The sequence below is a fragment of the Callospermophilus lateralis genome, chromosome 8 (genome assembly GCF_048772815.1).
Source record: "Callospermophilus lateralis isolate mCalLat2 chromosome 8, mCalLat2.hap1, whole genome shotgun sequence".
Classification (NCBI taxonomy): domain Eukaryota; kingdom Metazoa; phylum Chordata; class Mammalia; order Rodentia; family Sciuridae; genus Callospermophilus; species Callospermophilus lateralis.
This window is the reverse complement of record NC_135312.1, coordinates 120,302,114-120,321,784: the sequence shown is the minus strand read 5'-3', so window position 1 is coordinate 120,321,784 and position 19,671 is coordinate 120,302,114. Positions and strand designations below refer to the sequence as shown.

Sequence of the window (19,671 nt, the reverse complement as noted above, 5' to 3'; positions counted from 1 at the left end):
CAACTGACACTGGCAGAGCCGCAGACGGTGTCATCTGCACGACTTTATCTCGCTCCTCCGGTTCCCCTGAGGCTTTGGACCCATCGCCCCGACTTTTCTTTTTCGCAAAGTTGCATCGCTTTACGTATTTTCGCCCCGGCCACTTTCCTCAGCCTCTCCAGTGTCCCGCCGCCCCGTAGCCTCCTCCTGGAGCTGCGCCCTAGTGCCCCTGCTGGGCAGTGGCGTTACCCCCCACCCTCGCGCGCCCAGCCCCTGCCGCTCACGGCAGACGATGCTGAAGATGCTCTCCTTTAAGCTGCTACTGCTGGCCGTGGCTCTGGGCTTCTTTGAAGGAGATGCTAAGTTTGGGGAAAGGAGCGACGGGAGCGGAGCCAGGAGGAGAAGGTGCCTGAATGGGAACCCCCCGAAGCGCCTGAAAAGGAGAGACCGGCGGATGATGTCCCAGCTGGAGCTGCTGAATGGGGGAGAGATGCTGTGCGGTGGCTTCTACCCTCGGCTGTCCTGCTGCTTGCGGAGTGACAGCCCGGGGCTGGGGCGCCTGGAGAACAAGGTAGGGATTCGCCCGCCTCGCGGGTGCGAACTTGGCATAAGGCTGGGTGGGGTTCCCTGTGGCTCGGGCGATGCTGGTCGCTGTAAGAAGTGCAAGACTTGTTCGGGGAGTTCTGCTGATAACTTGTTTAAAGCGCTAACGAGATTCGGTTGTGTGACCCTCTGGGGTGCGCAGATAGCTCTCCCGCCCCCAGAGCCCGCGGTCGGGATGCTGTGCAAACTTGTCTCAGAAAAGAGACGCTTCTGTGGTACCCTCGTCCCGTGCCGGGTAAATATTTTAAAAGAATCGCGATTAACAGTGTATTTTGGATCAAATCGGGGAATTGGCTGCGGTGAAACTGTAAATTAAGGTGGCTGTGGTTTCCGGTTTATTTTTCTAGGGAAAAAGATTTGTGCAGTTTTCTCCACGTGCTCGGTTAGAGGGAGGATTGAATCGTAAAGGATGTTGAAGCGTGGGTTGGTTTATGATCCTCAGCCCCGTCAGAGGTGGTGGTGGTGGGGGGTGTCTTGCATTACAATAGTTAAGCCAGCGGAAAGGGACTCCTGATACCTCCGGTGGAGAACCCGAAAAACTGGCGAGTGATTTTGCTGGGTCGTGTTTATCATATAAAACTGAGACGATTCTCTGTCATTTTGTAACCTTATATATTCAGGCTTGCCGTGGTGGTGAGTCGTCTAGGAAGACCTTTAGGAACTTGTTCTAGGGGCAATGGTGTTTATGCTTCCCTTACGTTGATAAATGTTAACCAAATAGGAACATAGTGTCGGTCGAGTGCAAAGCCATGCTTATTTTTGAGTTTGCAATCTCTTTCCTGCCTTGGGATGCAGTAATGTGTGCGGTGTACTGTACAGACTGCTGGATCACGTCATTAACAATCACTGCACGTGAAATAAACAATCAGGTGTCTTTGCTCCCCCTCCCGTTCCCCATTTTAGGTTTAATTAAGAATTCCTCTGTTACAACACTGCAGTTGTCAAGGTCTGAGAGACTCTTGGAAAACTTGTGCTTCAGTCTTGCTGGCCCAGGCATTAAAAAAAAAAAAAAAAATACCCAGGCTGAATCTAATTTTTATGCTCAGTTCACGGTAGATTTCACTCTATTCTCATGTAAACAGCTCCTACGAATCAACATATGTGTCTGGGTGGTATCTCTCACTTTGTTTTGTAACAAAAAGCCATATTGCATCATTTAATTTGCTCAAGTCATGCAAATAGGAAAAAATCAATAGGACAAAAAGGGGTCGACTTATCCTCCTCCCCACTAAACTGCTGCCCACACACAGAGTCCTGTTGCTTATGGCAAAAGAATAACAACAACACCATTGTATTTGTTAGTTGGTTCACTAATGGGTGAAACTAGAGAACATCATTCTCTTTCAGTCCCCAGCTCTGTCCAAATGTTCATGCCTTTTGAGGGAGCATTTGTCCAACTCCTTCTATTCCCAGATGAGTGAGAACTGTCTTGCTGCAGGTTTTCAGCTGCAACTCACTCTTTATTCTTACCATATGCAGCAGTAGTCTGAGATTCAGGGAACAGATATTCCAGCATTTTATTCAAAACAATGTCATTAAACTCCAGTGTTATAATTGAATTAAGTTGCAAAACAGCTACATTCAGATTATCTTAAAGGTTTTACCAGGAGCCCCAAGGAACCAGAAACTCAAAAAAAAAGGTTTAGAAACATTTGCCATTAAGTGTCCCTGTGTGCAATCTGTGCTATGAGTATACAGATGATGTAGAGACCCCTGCAATATTGACTTCTCCCAGGAACACAGTGGAATGAAAACTCTGTTCTTAACTAAATATAGTGGAGTGAAGGGGAGGGGAGGAGGGACTAGGGGAATTACAACCCTTAAGAGAAGCTATATAATTTTTTTTTAAAGAAATCATCCTTTAGGAAGCAATCTGCCACGTTAGCTATCCACATTCCTTTCTTCCTCTCATGCTCCCAATCTTCAACAAACCCCTACTCATTTGGAAAATGTGTCTGAATTATTAAATTGGGCACACTGGTCTTTGCTGGTTCCATTACAAGTGGTTTATAAACCAACAGTACTCAAATTGTTCAAACCAGAGATTTGATATAGCTATGCATATGCATTCTTGACCTATGTTAGTTCTCAAATTTTAATAGTTTTCAAAACATGTTATTTTATAATAAACTTCAGTGTTTCCTTTTTCCCCCATAAGCCTTCCTGGATTATAATATATGTTAGGGTCTTATTTCATAATGTGTATACAGGAGAGTTGATGGCTATTCGAAAGGACCCTTTTTCATTTAGGAAAGAAAAAAAAATATTTCCCCAGGAAAGATTTCTGCAGCTTTTCAAGAAACTACAGTAGTAGCTTTTTTACTAAGGGAAAAAATTTCTTTGACAAATAGATAGTAAGAAACTAGGTAGGAATATTAAACATGCTTAGCTCTGCAATTAAATCTAGTTTCTACACTAACAGTTTTTCTTTAATGAACTAGCATTGAGTTCATTTCCTTAGCCATGATACTGTGTTTTTGTATTTTAATTCCTGTACACTATAATAACGTCATGTATTGTAATGAGGTTTCAAATAAGTACTGCCAAAATTTAGGAAGTTATATTGTCTCAGGAATATTTTTGCAGTTCCTAAATACAACATACTAAAAAGATCTAATTTCCATTAGCCAAATTAAACCCCGACCAAATGAGTTGCCCCCATTTCTAAAACTTAACTTGTAGCCACAGAGGCATAGAAGTTCTCTCTACCTTGGGTGGTTTCACAGCCAAAGCTGTCAAGGAATGGGTGAAAAGTAATTGTTTTCAAGTGTGCCCTTTTACAATCATTTGTTTGCTCTGGCTCTTTCAGGGACAAAGGCTATTGTTGAACACATCCAACTAAACAAATAACTCATCCTGGGGTCCCTTTAACAGCTGCCTTAGTACAATGATCTATTTACATATTAGCCTAAAATTGAAACTGAACTCTTTAATGACATAATCCAGCAATATAGTCCAGAGACGCAAGTGTTCTATGGAACAGCTGAACAACCTTGTAGGCATATAATTTTTAGACATAACTTTTTGTGTACCAAGTGATCTTAAGGCGACATTTTAATATACTGTCATTATTTTCTCCTTTTGTCCTTTTCTGGAACCCACGTGGGTGTCTTTTTTACCCTCTTTGTTTAGTTACTTGATAAATAAGGAGAAATACAGAAGGTCTCTGTCACCGTTTTACTGTTTGTGGATAAGCTATAGTTGTAGGCCACACTCGACCCTGTATTCCAGGAGTTATCTTAACTTTCTTATATGGATTTCACTTTCATGTGGCCCAAGATTAAAAGGATGACCTGCCAGATGTTACAAATTAGTCAATCACAGCCACACTCATTACTAGGCATGCTGCAATAATGTATCAAAGTTTTAACATGATTTCTTCCAAAGTATATTCAGTTTAAACCACTATAAATTAGATGCTTTTGTATATGGCTTTAAAAAATTGAAACAGGAAATTAGCTTAAAATTCTCCTGAAGATGGATTGTATTGTCAGAAAGTTAAGGACCTGGATGAACATAGATATACAGGCAAAAATAAATAAATAAAAAAAGGAAAAGAAAAAAAAAAAAATCACCCTACCATACCCATACCAGTACTCATCTGTCTAAACCAGAGTAGTGGCTTTGGCCGAGTCAGTTTAATTGACTTCAGCAAGACTATTGCAATGTTCATTGAAACCCAAGCCAGAATGATGGCTCTATCTATCTTCAAATAGGTATTTACACTGCAGACCTCACACAGAGCAAAATGTTACCATCCTGCTGGGCCGGAACAGCATGAAACTTTAAAAAGAATAATATTATACTCGATTTCAGATAATTTATTGAATCCTATTTCTGCAACTTTTGAAGAGGGATCTTGTGGCCAGGACACATTCCAAAAATTGGAAAGACAAAATTCTTTAGACACTTAAAATCAATCTCTTCCTGGATAGCCTCTAGGAGAGTATTTGGGGATCGTTTTGTTTCAACTATAAAAAAGGGAAGCATTCATATTCTTCATAAAACCAAGAGTAATTACAATCCAGTTTTTCATCCAGTAAAAAAGGTGGCTTCAGCATCTTGCAGTTGTTTTGTTCTTAGTGCACTGCTAGATGATAAACAAGCAAAACCAAGCTGAGCACAATTAATATGGAATAGATCTGGTGAGGTCCGCCAGAGTATGGACAATAAAAGACATTTAAAACATTCTTGGAATGCAAATTCTAAGTGTCTGGTGTATGTTTCCCTTTAGAAAACTTTAACCATTTAAGCAATTGTCATTTAAATAAATTGATAAAATTAAAAATGTAAATATCATTGTGATTAAGAATAACTTTTCGGAATATTGTATATAGTTACAGCATATCATATTTTTTTTTACCTGAAATAGAGTAACTTCTATTGGACTTTTAAATACTGCATGCCTAAATGTCAGCATGCTTGTATTTCTTTTGTTAACCTGTTCCTCTGCATCAGGCATTTCATGATCACCTATGATGTCATAATCCTAAAATATAGAGGCCATATGATTTATTCAAATTAGAAGCTCAATTTTTGAATGAACTCTTTGCTTTAAACAATGATCTAGAGTTTGAAACATTAATTTGAGTGCATAGTTCTAAAGAAATAATAGAAAGGCATTTGAATGAATTGGGGAAACGTATGAAACTTATTCGCATTTTTTTAATATGGAAAAATGCTTGATTTGGACAGCTTTGCATTTCTTGTCTCAAATGCTGTGCTGATATTGTCTTCAGTATTTATTAAAGGTGCTCCTGATACCAGATTTTTAATATTAGCATGAAATACCAAGTCTATTCTCTCTACTAATTACTAACCTCTATGGATCAATAAGTTGGAAATCAGTTTTATTCAAATAAAAGGTGTATCATCTTAAAAATAATAATAAAAGTATGCCTTGTTTCATTAAAATTCATGTTATACAAAAGCACTTTCATTAAACTCTTGTGTTTATTCATGCATATAGCATACCTGAGGAGTTAGTTAGAAAGTTTTTCCTGGCTAAGATATAATGAATAATAAAAATTGGTCTTAAACCTGTTTGATTCAGCTTTGGGTATTTTTATAGAACATGAAAGGCAGTTTAGAAAACTTTCCCTAGGTAGTCTTTCGATTGAAAATTAGTAGAAATTTTTAAAAATGTTATCTGAGCACATTTACTATAATATCATATTTGGAATTTCAAGAATGAAATAGATTTTCACCTAAGACACAAATGAGCCATGTTTTTAAAAATTAGGCTTTGTGTGCAGTTGCATAAAGGTATTTGGGATTTTTTAAGGGAAATATCATTCAATGGCAGAACATGAAATATGACTTTGAGGCAGAAAAAGGCGCTAAAGCATTCAACAGTCTAAATGTAATTGTCTTCTAATTCTTCACACCTGAAAGACAGAGTCATAGACTTTGATGATCCCTTTTATGATCCCTGACTTCTGTTTCCCCCAACCCACTCCAGAGAGAGCTTATATCCTTATAAAGGCATCCTGGATTATGACCCAGGAACTCTTTTCAGAAAACTTCACTGGCTGAATTAGGCTTATCTGCTTACATAATTGCAAGAAAAACGTGACCAAACCTAACTTCACATCATTTGTTTCTGATTTATGGCTTTCAGATATTTTCTGTGACCAACAACACAGAATGTGGGAAGTTACTGGAGGAAATCAAATGTGCACTTTGCTCTCCACATTCTCAGAGCCTGTTTCACTCACCTGAAAGAGAAGTCTTGGAAAGAGATCTAGTACTTCCCCTGCTCTGCAAAGACTATTGCAAAGAATTCTTTTATACTTGCCGAGGCCATATTCCAGGTAAAAAGACAAGAAATAGTTAAATGAACCATTGCAAATTTTCCTTGTTACATGCCTGTTCTAAAAAACCTGTTAACAAGTTGTAAAATGCATCTTGCCTTTCAAAATACCTATTTTATTTTTAAAAGAACCCTTCCAAAGTTCTAAGTTTTATTTCTACAAAAAGAAGTATTATAATTTCTACTGTTGTAATTTCTAAAGTCTACAGATAGTATACTGGTCTTGCTGAAATGTTTTACATTTCTAATTTAACTCATAATACAGGTGGTAATCTCTATACGTGTTGGATTGGTAGTATAGATTTATTTTTCTGTCTTATTATTCTTTTGATATTAGGAATGGAACCCAGGACATTGTGCATGCTAAGCACACATTCTATTGCTAAGCTACACCCCCAGCTACATACATATTTCTTTGCCTTCCATTGTTAATATCAAAGTCAGCCTCTTCTACAAAACTAATAGATGATTGGAGAATGCCTACTGACTTTTAAGATATTCCTTTAAATAAAATATGACTGGGAACCCTAACAAGTAACATCTTACAAAGCACTCCATGAAAGGCTAATTTGCTGCCCCGAAACTCCTGAAGTTGGTGGGGACAGTGGAGTCCTCTCTATTAGACAGATGATGGAAACCAAGCCCTCAGGAGAAGTCACATGCCTCATTCAAAGTCATTAGAATGGGAAAGTACATAGTTATCACAAGACTCGTAATAAACAGAGATTCCTGGGCATTGAATAAGTTAATCATCCAGAGTTTGTCAGCTTGGGTTGTTGTTGCTTTCATTGGAAGGATCAACAAAGAGGAAGAAAAGAATTTAATGAGACAGACTCTGTTTAGTTAGGCCAAATCACACACAAACAAAACTACTGAAGTTAGCAGTTTATAAAACTAAATGGTAGTTAAAGAAAAGATAAGCCTTAAGAACTGTAGGATGCACTTGGAGGACTTTTTAAACTGCTATATATATTTTTACATTTTTTTTTCTGGCCTAGAGAAGTGCAGATTTTTGTATTTTTAATAGATTTCTCTTAATAACCTAAAGTATTTTGACTGGTTACTTGTTTTAACTTTAGCATAACATGTACCTAAACCCATTCTATGAGAAAATATTATTGTCTTTATAAACTTAGAGTCAGGTTCCTAAGACTTCCCTTAAACCAGCTGTTTCTTCCTCCTTATCACTCTCCGAAGCAGCGAACAGGTCACGGGTGTCTAGATGGCCTGCAGAGAGCTGATAACAGATTAGAAACCATAAAGGTTAGCTGCAAACTGCCAAATCTTAAAGGTTGGCCTTCAACTAAGCTGAAAGTGTTATGAACACTTGGCATCTTTATTTACCTTTATCTATTATAGATAAATACAGCAATGGTGGAGTTGTGGACTTGTCTGTGGGGGTCTTTATATATTTAAAGTTATTTCAGCATTTGAGAATTGCAAGCACCTCACTCCCCAGATCAACATATGTGGTGACGAATGACAAATTTATTTTTCTACGAAGTTTGTGTATATGTAAAACTGCTGAAGTGCATCAAGATGTCAAGTGCTTTTGGTGGCCACCCAGGCTGCCTTGAAAGATAACCAGATGAAAGCTCCACTTTCGAGGTGGATGGAGCTGTAAGGGTGCTTTCCAGAGACTCTAGAAGACTTCAGCAGCAAGCAGAGGGGACTTCCCCTTCCCATATCACATGCTGAACATCATTTAAAATATTTGTCCCCAAAGAGAGTTGTAATGACACACCCTTTGGGTTACTTATGCTAATTAATTTGTTAGTCAGACTGACCCTTGGCACACAGGTTACCATTTTCTAAAGAGTGATGAATAAGGTAGAAATCCTCCCCTCAGCCCCTGCGGCCAGCACAGAAGTGTCTGTAGACTTCTAGAGCACTCATTTTTCAGAAATGGTTGTGAGAGCAAGTTTGTATTAGTTTCACCTTTTTATATGGGTTTGCATTTCTCTGAAGTCCATAATTGTGGAAAACGGCTACTTTGGGTTCTTATTTATAAAAGACTAGTCAACATATCTCAGCTGTTCTCACCAGTGACTTCAAGTTTTGATTCTTACAAATCAAAAACTTGAAAAGGAAGGTGGATCTTGCTAAATGAAAGAAAATACTGAAAGGGACCAGGAGAGAGAAAGTAACTTCAGAAGCATCTTCATTTTCCCTGTTTTGCCGAGTATACAAGGAAACCCGTGTTGATGAGCTAACCCTTTGCCTTTCTTCTTCAAGAATGTGTCAGAATACACTCTACTGTTGTGAATATCTAGAAAGAATGATTTAAAAAAAAAAAAGTATGGTCATCTTAGAGTATTCGTATAACCTGAAAGACAGATCATTTCTAGAAATTTAAATTCAGAAATAGTCATGGTTTTCTTGTTTTCCCCAAAATGGGAAAAGAAATTAAAAAGCAATAGAAGTGCTCATACACTAGAGTTATAGTAATCATAATGTTCTCCAGTTATTAATTTTCTCAGAGAGGTAAATTCTTTAAATTTCTAGAAATTTCAACATTACATTCAAAAACCACAGGAGCCCTCTGTCCAACCCCTCAGGTCTTTTTACTTGCCTGCACAAGCACATGGGATGCTTTGCTGTTCACCAAACGACTGCATCTTGCACTCTGAGAGGCGTATCAAGGAACCCAGTGGGCCTTGCTTCTCTGTGCGCCTGGTATCACAGTGATTCTTGTCACTCTTGGTCTCCTCAGCAGTAGGTGACTGTCGTGTCAAAGATCTGCACACAGTCAGTTCAGCTAGTTTAATCCAGTTGCTAATCATGAGTCCATCAAGTTCCCCTGACCCACAGCCACTCCCATCTTCAAAAGCTGTTTTCACACGGGTCTTATTATCCCAAGCGCAAACTGGAGGAAATGGATGGCTACCTCAAAACCTACGGCTTCTACCAGAAAACGTCCCGAAGTGCAGGCCTTCTGCCAAGGGATCAGGAGCTCTTTCCTCCTTTTTCCTTTTCACAATGAGTATACCTACGACAAGGAATAAGAACTTCTCTGAGAATAGAGATACAGCCCAGACTGCCCACAGCGGGTATTTGTTACAGATCAGTATTTTCTAGGGTGTTCTGTAGCATAGCACGCCTGGACTCCCAATCCAGGAGAATGGCTACCGGCCCAGGAGACTCAATAAGTAATTAGGATTTAAAAGGTGCAGCTGTTTGAGACTCACTATACATCCATCATCAGCAGACCTAACCTTGTAAAGATGACCCAGGATGTGCTAAGCATGCACCTTCAGTGAAAGCTCATTAGTGTATTCTTCCAAACCAAAGGGTGGATTAAACCTTCCCTTGCAATAAGTGTTAACCAAAGCCCTGAGACCAAGTCCTTTTGGGCTGTTCACAACAAACGTGTCTATTTCATCATTGCCCACAGAAAAATCAGGTAATTTAAAGGAAAGTATTAATTTAAGAGGATTAGATACTAATATATCATGATTGTAAAAACACTGCCCATATTTTTATATAAAGTCTTCTGAGCTGGCTCCCTTCTTCACCTTTATTCAATGTGAATAAATTTTGTAAGAATAGATTTTGTAAAAAGCTAGGAAAAATGTGTGGCTATATTCTGTATTTTTTTTTTTTAATTTGCAAAGATAGCATAGTACTTCTGTGGTAACAGTGTTTATAAACATGCACTTATTAATCTTAAGATATTCCATTTGAAAATGATTTCTCATTTCCTTCCATTTGTCCCCAGCTAAGAAGTCCTTATAAAATGGAATAAATGGTCCATTAACTTCCCCTTGAAATGATATTGGTTTGCAACATGTAATGCTAGAATATACAAATTTCTTTTTTTGAAGCAAACTTAAATTTTCTTCCGAATTGAATTTAAAATTTTTTTTCTGTGACCTTACAGGCAAACATCACATTAAAACAAATTTTTTCAAATTCAGTTGTAAACAGATTCATTGCCTGACAGTCTTCCTGTGTGCATATTGGCATGAAGATCTTGCTGCCTGATAGTATATACTTCAAAGGTGTGTGTATGTCTCTCTCTTCAAAGTAAGATTCAGCCCCAAACAGTACAGAGAGTTGAATTTTGCAATTCTGTTTTCCTTCTCATTTTTGCTCAAAGAGACTTGTTTGCCACTATTAGGAAGTTTTCATCTGTGTGCTTAGCCATTAAAGGATGAGATCAGGAAAAATATAAATCTTTGGCAAACAGTGAATTGCTGAAGACGAATAAATGTATGGCTGCCTTCCTTCCTTTCCCAAGTTTTATTGTGGTTTGTTTGTACCAGGCATTGAAGATTGAACCCAGGGGCACTTAACCACTGAGCCACATTCCCAGCCCATTTTTGTTGTTGTTTTTGTTTTTGAGACAGGGTTTCTTAGGTTGAGGCTATCTTTGAACTTGTGATCCTCCTGCCTCAACCTCCCAAGCCTCTGGGATCCCTAGCTTTTAATCCTTGATTTTTTTCAAAGAAAACCTTCCAGGCGCTTGCCCCTCCTAGGGAGCACCCGTCTAGCTGCCAGAACTTCAATCTCTGGGTCCTCTGGATAGGCACACATATTCTCAAGGACATCTGCTGTAGTTGCCTGGTGCCCAAACGCAAGACCCTTCCCCATAGTCTAGGAGGAAATCAATCTGGAAGACTGTCTCTCAGATATTGAAAAGTAACACATTTCATCCAAAAGTTAGAAAAAAAAAAATGTGTTTCAGACTTTAAACAACTAGGACCCTGACATTCTAATCAAGCTCATAGGAAATAAACTTGTAGTGTCTTTCCTGCTCCATTGGTGAGCCTTACTTGGTTGACCCCAGAATCTTGTTCTTAGAAACCTTGTAAACCTGAATTTGTTATAAAATTCCTAAATTTCAGCTATGTTACTTGGTGTATTTATCACCAAATAATAGAGAGCACAATAATTTAATTCATTAGATAAAAATTGAAACTTTTAAGATGATAAAGTAGGAGACCAGAAGAAGCAATATAGGACAACTGGTAACTACAGATTCTGGTCTGTGCTGACTCTGGTAACATCATATTTTGAAAGAAGAACTTATCAGAATACAAAAGTGACTTTTATTAATATGCACAAAAAGCCAATACCTTATAAACTCAAATTGAAAAAGTAATGTAAAACTCTTGTTTTTTTTTCTTCTGATTACAAAGTCTTTTTCTTTCATATTCTAAGACAGCTGTATTTATTTGATAAAATTCTTAATATGTAAGAAAAAAGAAACATCTTTTACATCCTATTAAATAAGGCTGTTTTGTATTTTTCTTTTGGCTTACTGGCGTCAACTTTTCTGCTTGAGAAGATAAAAGGGATAATTTATAATTTTTATATTGCAAAACCATCAGTATCATCTGTTAAGTGAAGTGCAACAAACAGACACCTACTGTTTGAAAAGAGCTTATGATTATGTCATGATCAGTGAGGAAATATGAAAAGAATCAATGCACTAAAAGATTAATACTGGGTTTGTATTACATGTATGTCATGAAACTGATAATTTTAGTTAAAGAAGAAATGTGAATCCCAAATGCCCTCTGATTTTTTCCCTTTTCTGTTATTTTACTCTAGTTTTTTTTTCCCCCTTAGAATATTGACATAGTGTTGAAAAAGTCTCTTTTCCAGTGTCACCTCTTCCCAATGAGGTGGTTTTGCTATGACACTAAATGTTTCTAATGTGGTTTTTTGCATTGCTTTAAGGTTTTCTTCAAACAACGGCGGATGAGTTTTGCTTTTACTATGCAAGAAAAGATGGTGGGTTGTGCTTTCCAGATTTTCCAAGAAAACAAGTCAGGGGACCAGCATCTAACTACTTGGACCAGATGGAAGAATATGACAAAGTGGAAGAGATAAGCAGGTCCATAGACAAATGTTCTTTATAATCTTAAAAAAAAAAAAAAAAAAAGTGACAGCCAGGTGTGATAGCACATACCTATAATCCCAGTGGCTTGGGTGGCTGAGGCAGGAGGATCTCGAGTTCAAAGCCATCCTTAGCAACTTAGTGAGGCCCTAAGCAACTCAGTGAGATCCTGTCTGTAAATAAAATACAAAATAGGGCTGGGGATGTAGCTTAGTGGTTGAGTACTCCTGAGTTAAATCCCTAGTACTGCCCCCAAACAAAAGTGACAAATATTATGAGATTTTTTCTTTTTTCTTTTTCTTTTTTTTCTTTTTTTGTCTTTGAGGTGATAAGGTTGGAGCCCAGAGCCTTGCACATGCTCAGCAAGGGCTCTACCACTGAGCTACACCCCAGTCCTAAATCTTATGTCTTTGACAGTAACACAACTGTCTGTGCTTCCTATATTCAGCAGATATGTCCTCCAGATGCTATTTTCCCCCCCTTTTGGGTAGTTTACTTCTCTAAAATCATAGCTTAAATACTGAAGACTATTAATCCTGTGTTATGAGCGTGGCTTCTCTATGACTCATGTGAATTGTATGGGTATAGTTTTAAACTTGAATTTTATGATCGTTCACTTATAGTGCTGGTACCTATTCAGCACAATTATGAGCAAATCGGACTTTTACATATAGATCATAGGACTTTCTCGCTGAGTGCCTTCTTATAAGATTCCATCATTCAGAGTAAAGGCTGATTTCAAGTATAGTCACTGACAGATGAAATAATGAGCTTATGAAAATTTAAGATGCATATGTGTTTGGATTCTCACTTTTACTTTCTGACAGAACTCTGTTTGATCATTTTCCATGGAAAAGATCTGAAAGAATCATATTCTGACTCTCGGGTTAGCAGCACTTCCTTGATTCTCCAAAGCACTGATTTCTAGAGGAAATAAAGTTTGGAAAGGATGCTGAGATTACTCCTTTGGTGCTTCATCTCAAGAGAAGCTCACTGGTTTTCTTTCATTTGTTTAGAAAGCACAAACACAACTGCTTCTGCGTTCAGGAGGTTGTGAGTGGGCTGCGGCAGCCTGTGGGCGCCCTGCACAGTGGGGATGGCTCCCACCGCCTCTTCATTCTGGAAAAAGAAGGTTACGTGAAGATTCTCACCCCTGAAGGAGAAATATTCAAGGAGCCTTATTTGGACATTCACAAACTTGTTCAAAGTGGAATAAAGGTTGGCTTTTTCAATTTATTTATCTTTTCTCTGGCTATGTTGATTTTATTTTAGTGTTATCTTCGTCATTGAAGGTGATTCTTTGTAATAAAAGAAATTTGAAGGAGAAAACAACTAGGCAACATAAGGGAACAATAATTATGTCAGCTGAAGGGGCAATGGCGTGACATTTTTATGTTTCTTGCTGACTGTGAAGAATGCAATCAGATTGGTATTTTGACATTCTTTGTAATTTTCCCTTTTAAAATTACTTTTGGCTTTATAAAGTGTTTGTTTAAATATTGTTTAATGGATATACCATTATATATCAGCATTTGCTAGTTGAAACAGAGATCTTTTGGCTATTTTGGCTATTAACAATAATTTTTTTTAATCGTATGTATTTTTGAGTCATCAAAATGCTTTTTATACTGTCACTTCCTTGTGCAATGGTTTTACAGGTAAGTCAAATATTTTTATATATAATTAGACACCTATATGATATATCAGTGCGACTACTTCTTCTTTCTCACTTCTGTACTTTGAATTCTCATGTTAAATAATCTGAGTATATGAATAAAACTTGGTCAGGTTTGTTTCCCATGAGTAACACAATACAATATTAGCAGTAGGAAGCTATAAAGCAAATTATGTCATTCCAAAATGAAGACATACTAACAGCTCATGATGAGTTTAGAATGAAACATAATAACAGTATGTTTTCAGGAGAACTGATTATCCTTTCCATTTCTTTCTTTCTTTTTTTTCCTGGTACAGGGATTGAGCTCAGGGACACTCAACCACTAAGCCACATCCCCAGCCCTATTTTGTATATTATTTAGAGACAGGATCTCACTGAGATGCTTAGTGCCTCGCAATTGCTGAGGCTGGCTTTGAACCCACACAGTCCTCCTGCCTCAGCCTCCTGAGGCGCTGTGATTACAGGTGTGTGCCACCGTTCACTTCTTAATTTAAAAAAACAAACAAAAACACCAAAGGAGGATGGCTTTTTTTCTATTTATATAAAATGAAATCCTTCTTGCTCTGTTATTCTCTACTCAAATATGAAAAAAAAAAACAGAAGAGACAAGTTAGAAAAAAAAGTATGATATATTCCTGAAATGTATTCAGTACCTACCACATTTAAAAAAAAAAAAGTCAACTAGAATACAGGCAATAATGCCATATAATTGGGACCAACCGATCTCAAGCTCATGGTGTGAGGGTATCACCAAGCATGCTGCATAGAAAATATGCCTTTTATGGAAAAGAACTTGGGTATCAACACACAGATCATTTGGAAAATCTTTTTAATTCAATGGTTTCAACTTTCACCCAATAAAATTTTCATTGCAATTCACAGCAGATAATCAAAATGAAGCATTAGTATTTTGCACATCGGGGTTTGTAAAATCCCTTTTGAAATGTGTCTTGATAAGTCACTGCCGGTGGTTCTAATGGGTGAAAATTCAGAAGCCCCAACAAGGGCCTTACTCACTAGCTGTATGTTGTTTCTCCCTATGAAAATGAATGTGCTGTCTGTAAAAGAAAAATGGGGAAAATATTTTTAAGAACATTTTCCATAATCATGTCGATTAAAGAAAACCACTATTAACATTTGATAGACTTTCTTCTGATTTTAATTTAAAGGAATTCTTTTCTTTCTACAAAGATAATTGAGGTCCATGTTAGTAAATGTAAAAACAGACAAGGATGTGCTTTTAGAGATGTTTTGTTTTATTGGTTTTTTATTTGTTTTTGGTTTTGTTTTACCTTTTTTTCCTAGGCAACTTTCAAATAAAATTAAAATGAAATCCCACGTATGAACATATACACCTTTGTGTATATATGTGCATATGTGTATATCCTTTTTTATGGAAAGTATTTTTTATTTATATATGATAGCAGAATGCATTATAATTCTTATTACATATGTAGAGCACAATTTTTCATATCTATGGTTGTATACATAGTATATTCACACCAATTCGTGTCTTCATACATGAACTTTGGATAATAATGATCACATTCACCATCATTAATTAAGAGCCTAAATCTTGGGAGCAAATCTTCACCCCTCACACATCAGATAGAGTACTAATAACTAGAGTACATAAAGAATTCAAAAAGCCAAAAGCCAAAAAAACAAATAACCCAATCAATAAACGGGCCAAGGACCTGGAGAGATACTTCTCAGAAGATGATGGACAATCTGTCAACAAATACATGAAAAAATGTTCATCATCATTAGCAATTAGAGAAATGCTAATCAAAACCACTCTAAGATTTCATCTCACTCCAGTCAGAATGGCAGCTATTATGCATACAAACAACAAAATCTTGGCTAGGAAGCAGGAAAAAGGTACACTCATACACTGTATATATCCTTTTAACCACTCTTTTTTATTTAACAATATGTCTTGAGATCTTTCCCAGGTTGAAAACTTTTCTTAAAAACTTATTTTTTAAAACCTTTTAGTTTTTGAACAACCAATAAAAAAAGAATAAAGTTTATTAATGTAAAAAAAAAAAACCTTTTAGAGACATTTAGAATGACTCCAGTATTTTTTTTTACTTTTGTAAATACCATTATCACTCTCATACCTATTATTTAACCTGATTGATGAATGACTCTCTTAATGTGTGTTTATAGAAAGATGATTACTGAGTTGAAAGATATATATACCATAATACACCTGCCAATTTGCTTTAAAATATATTTTCCAGTATTTGGGAGACTAATGTATAGTTTTCAAATACTAATTGATTAAAAATATTGGTCTTAGATATCTGTAATAAAATGGAGATGTAAAAAGGGCTCAGAATCCTGGAAAATGTTGTTTAAGAACTAATAAAACTAATATTCTTATTTATACTTCAGTTTAACTACCTGAGCTGCCTTTTAAATTAGGGTTACTTTGGAGTCCCTCTATTTCAATTTACACCCATTCATTAGGATACTGAATGAAAGATTCACTGGGATATTCTGTTCTGATGTGGAAACATTTCATCATGCAATAAAACTGTAGAAGCCAGATCGTAACAGTACCACGGCTCTGCAGTATGTTTGCATTGGGGGCCCCTGGGAATTCTGCAGAACTTGGCCAAACCTTGGCAAGAAATATTATAGACTTTGGCATCCCCTTTGCCAGAAGAGCTCCAGGCTTCTGGGGCTTAACATAAACTTTAAAATCCATTATTCTATAGAACTGATATGTCATATTTTTAAAGTACAATATTTTAAATTCTCACTGTTTGGCACAAATGTGATCAGTAAGAATTTGTTATGCAGACATTTGAGTGTGTATAGTGAGTCACAGGCCACATGCTGATAAAGCAGGTCATGCTGAATGTATCCTTTATCTTGCTCTCTGAGGAATTCTAGATTGGAAGAAGTGTGCAGTGTGAAGGGCCAGATGCCAATACACTCATGAGTTGATCAGAGGTTGATGCCACTACTGATTTTGATCTTATACCCCGTGGAGGCTTGTGAGTGAAAACAATTTCTTGGCTATTTCACAATGGTATTTCAGGCTTCTTTGATATATGAATAGTTAACATGTTCATGGAAGTATTTTGTGTTTTTTCAACAATTATTCTGCATAGATCATGCAAAGAAGTTTCATACTTCTTCTCTAATCTTTTAGTTTTAAAATCCAAAGAGAGTACATTTTGCTATTTCTTAGGCCAAATTATTGATTGCAATATTCAGATCACAGAATCAATGATACGTCCTAAGCCTGTTCTGCACATTTTGAAATGAAAATATACAAACCACAGTGAATATCCCCCCAAGAGTGATATTAATTAATGATCAGTAGGAGTAAATTAAATCAGACTTAAAGAGGAATTCTTAATTGTAAGAGTTTCTGAACACTGGTACTGGCTATGATGCTCTATGGAATGCTTTGTCAACTAATGGTTGATTAAGAACGGACAGCGCGGAGCTGGGGTTGTGGCTCCGTGGCGGAGCGCTTGCCTGGCATGTGTAAGGCACTGGGTTTGATCCTCAGCACCATATATAAACAAATAAAATAAAGGGATTATGTCCACCTACAACTAAAAATATTTAAAAAGACAAAGAAGAAGAAGAATGGACAGTGCCAGGTGCAGTGGTACAGGCCTTTATTCCAACACCTTGGGAAGCTGAGGCAGGAGGATTGTAAGTTCGAAGACCAGCTGGCCAACCTGTCAAGACCCTGTCTCAAAAAATTGTTTAAAATGAGGATGTGGCTGGGGATGTAACTCAGTGGTAGAGTGCCCCAAGTTGAATCCCCAATACCCCCCCTACACACACACACACACACCACACACACACACACACACACACCATACATAAAATGCCTCAACAACAATTTCTGTCTTATGGAATAGGTAGACCATTTTTGTAGCAAGGAGCTAAACTTGGTTGATCTTAAACTTCTCCAGCCCCAGTTCTTAAAACTGCTTGAGAGGATTGCCATCTGCAAAGAGCTGATCACTAAGGAGCTTGGACAACTCTTCCTGCATGGGTCCTGACTGAAGTTAAAAATAGATAATGCTTTATTCAATAGCAAGACTGTGACGCCTAAAATAGAGGTGACTGTAGTTTCCTAGGGCCTTACCTGCCTGTAGTTCACATGGCAAAAGTTAGCCGCGCACCTGCAAAGTTCAAACTAAATATCTGACTTTTTTTTTTCTATTGGTTCTTTTTAGTTCAAATGACAGTAGAATTCATTTTGATATAATTATACAAGCATGGAATATATCTTATTCTAATTAGGACCCCATTCTTGTGGATGTTCACGATGGTGGGATTCACTGTGGTGTATTCATATATGTACACACAAAAATTAATTCAGATTCACCTCACTGTGTCTGACTCAAGAGGAAGTCAGAATGTGTTTTAGAAACATGTAGTGATTCTATAGATTTTTGATGGCAGTGCACTGTACAAACTAATTGCTAATACTGACACCTAAGAATGGCCCAAGTATCAGACTAGTAATCGAACACTACAGTCTTCATTTGTGTGTGTGTGTGTGTGTGAGTGTGTGTGTGTAATGCTTTAATCCCAAAGGGGAAAATTCAAAAGTTGTTCTATTTATTGGAGAAAAATCTATGATACGTGGTCATTTAAAATCTTTCAATTTAGTTTGTATCTGACTTTGAATCTGAGCTTCTGCAAGTACTAGAATCAGCTTCCTCTTCCTGATGTCTTGGGATGATACACCAGTGGTTCTCAAAAATAGCTGCTTATTATAATAATCTGGGAGCTTCCACAAATTCCAGTGCCCAAATTCAATCAGAATATCTGGGTCTGGCACCCAGACATACACCATTCCCACGTACTCTCATTATGTAGCCAATTTGAAAAATCACTGATTTAGACTGAGCCAAGACTTTGGGTCAGCTACACCACAGTGTGACACATTTCCTCTGCCTCATCTATACTCAGTTCCTATTTCTGACATGACCATTGGGAACAAATGGCTGGACACAATTTGTCATTTGCCCTGTGCCTTTTGTTATTTATTTGGCCTCTACATACTACTTGTCCAGTGTGAGTGAAGAAATGAGTTAACCACAGCAGCGTGAAGGTGACTGATAAGAAGTTTTTTTTTTTAAAAAAAAAGAAATTTACAAATCTCAACAGTTAACTCTAATGGAGAAATTGCTTTATCCAGTAATTTCTTTTTGGTTTTTGCTTTATTTATTTTTTCCATTTTGGAACCTGGTGCTCATCTAGTTTCCAAAATTATTATTGTTCCTACACCTAAAACACATAGTTTGCTCTTCTGTCTGTAAACCCTTGTTAAGAAGCACCAGGACCTGAGGGGTCACTCTAGTGTAATCTCACCCAAGAGCCTCCGATCAGCAAGCATCTGAAAGTCAGCCTTAGCTGTGCGTGTGAGCAGAAAGGACAAGCCTGCTGCATCTGTCACCTACAGGGTGGCCCCTGAAGGAAAACTAGCAAGCGTACCTCTCTGCCACTTAGTTCTGTTGAGTAATCAGAGGACAGAGAGGGCCACACCCCAGCAGCCCCCAGCTTACAGCTCAGCAAAGCTGAAAGACTTGTCTGTCATTGGAGCAAGTGTCACCGGACCCCTGTCCTTCTCTATCTAGTCGGTTCTTTTACCGGGGGGAGGAGAGGACATAAGGCTGAAAGCTGCTGATTGTCCGGGTGACTGAGCCCATTGAGGTGAGGCTCTTGAGAGACAGCGGTCCTGGTGCCCGGCCGTTTCAGGGGCATTTG

At 37.6% G+C, this 19,671-nt stretch overlaps 1 protein-coding gene across 1 annotated transcript in view; it reads left to right on the top strand.

Moving 5' to 3' along the window:
• The first annotated feature begins 271 nt into the window (after window positions 1-271).
• The window catches only part of Hhip (hedgehog interacting protein), a 95,829-nt gene continuing 76,429 nt past the window's right edge, over window positions 272-19,671 (top strand). Inside the window, exons 1-4 of the mRNA XM_076864830.2 lie at window positions 272-550; window positions 6,203-6,395; window positions 12,080-12,236; window positions 13,256-13,457. Of these exons, the coding sequence (XP_076720945.1) occupies window positions 272-550; window positions 6,203-6,395; window positions 12,080-12,236; window positions 13,256-13,457 (831 nt within the window). The remainder of the gene's footprint in view (window positions 551-6,202; window positions 6,396-12,079; window positions 12,237-13,255; window positions 13,458-19,671) is intronic.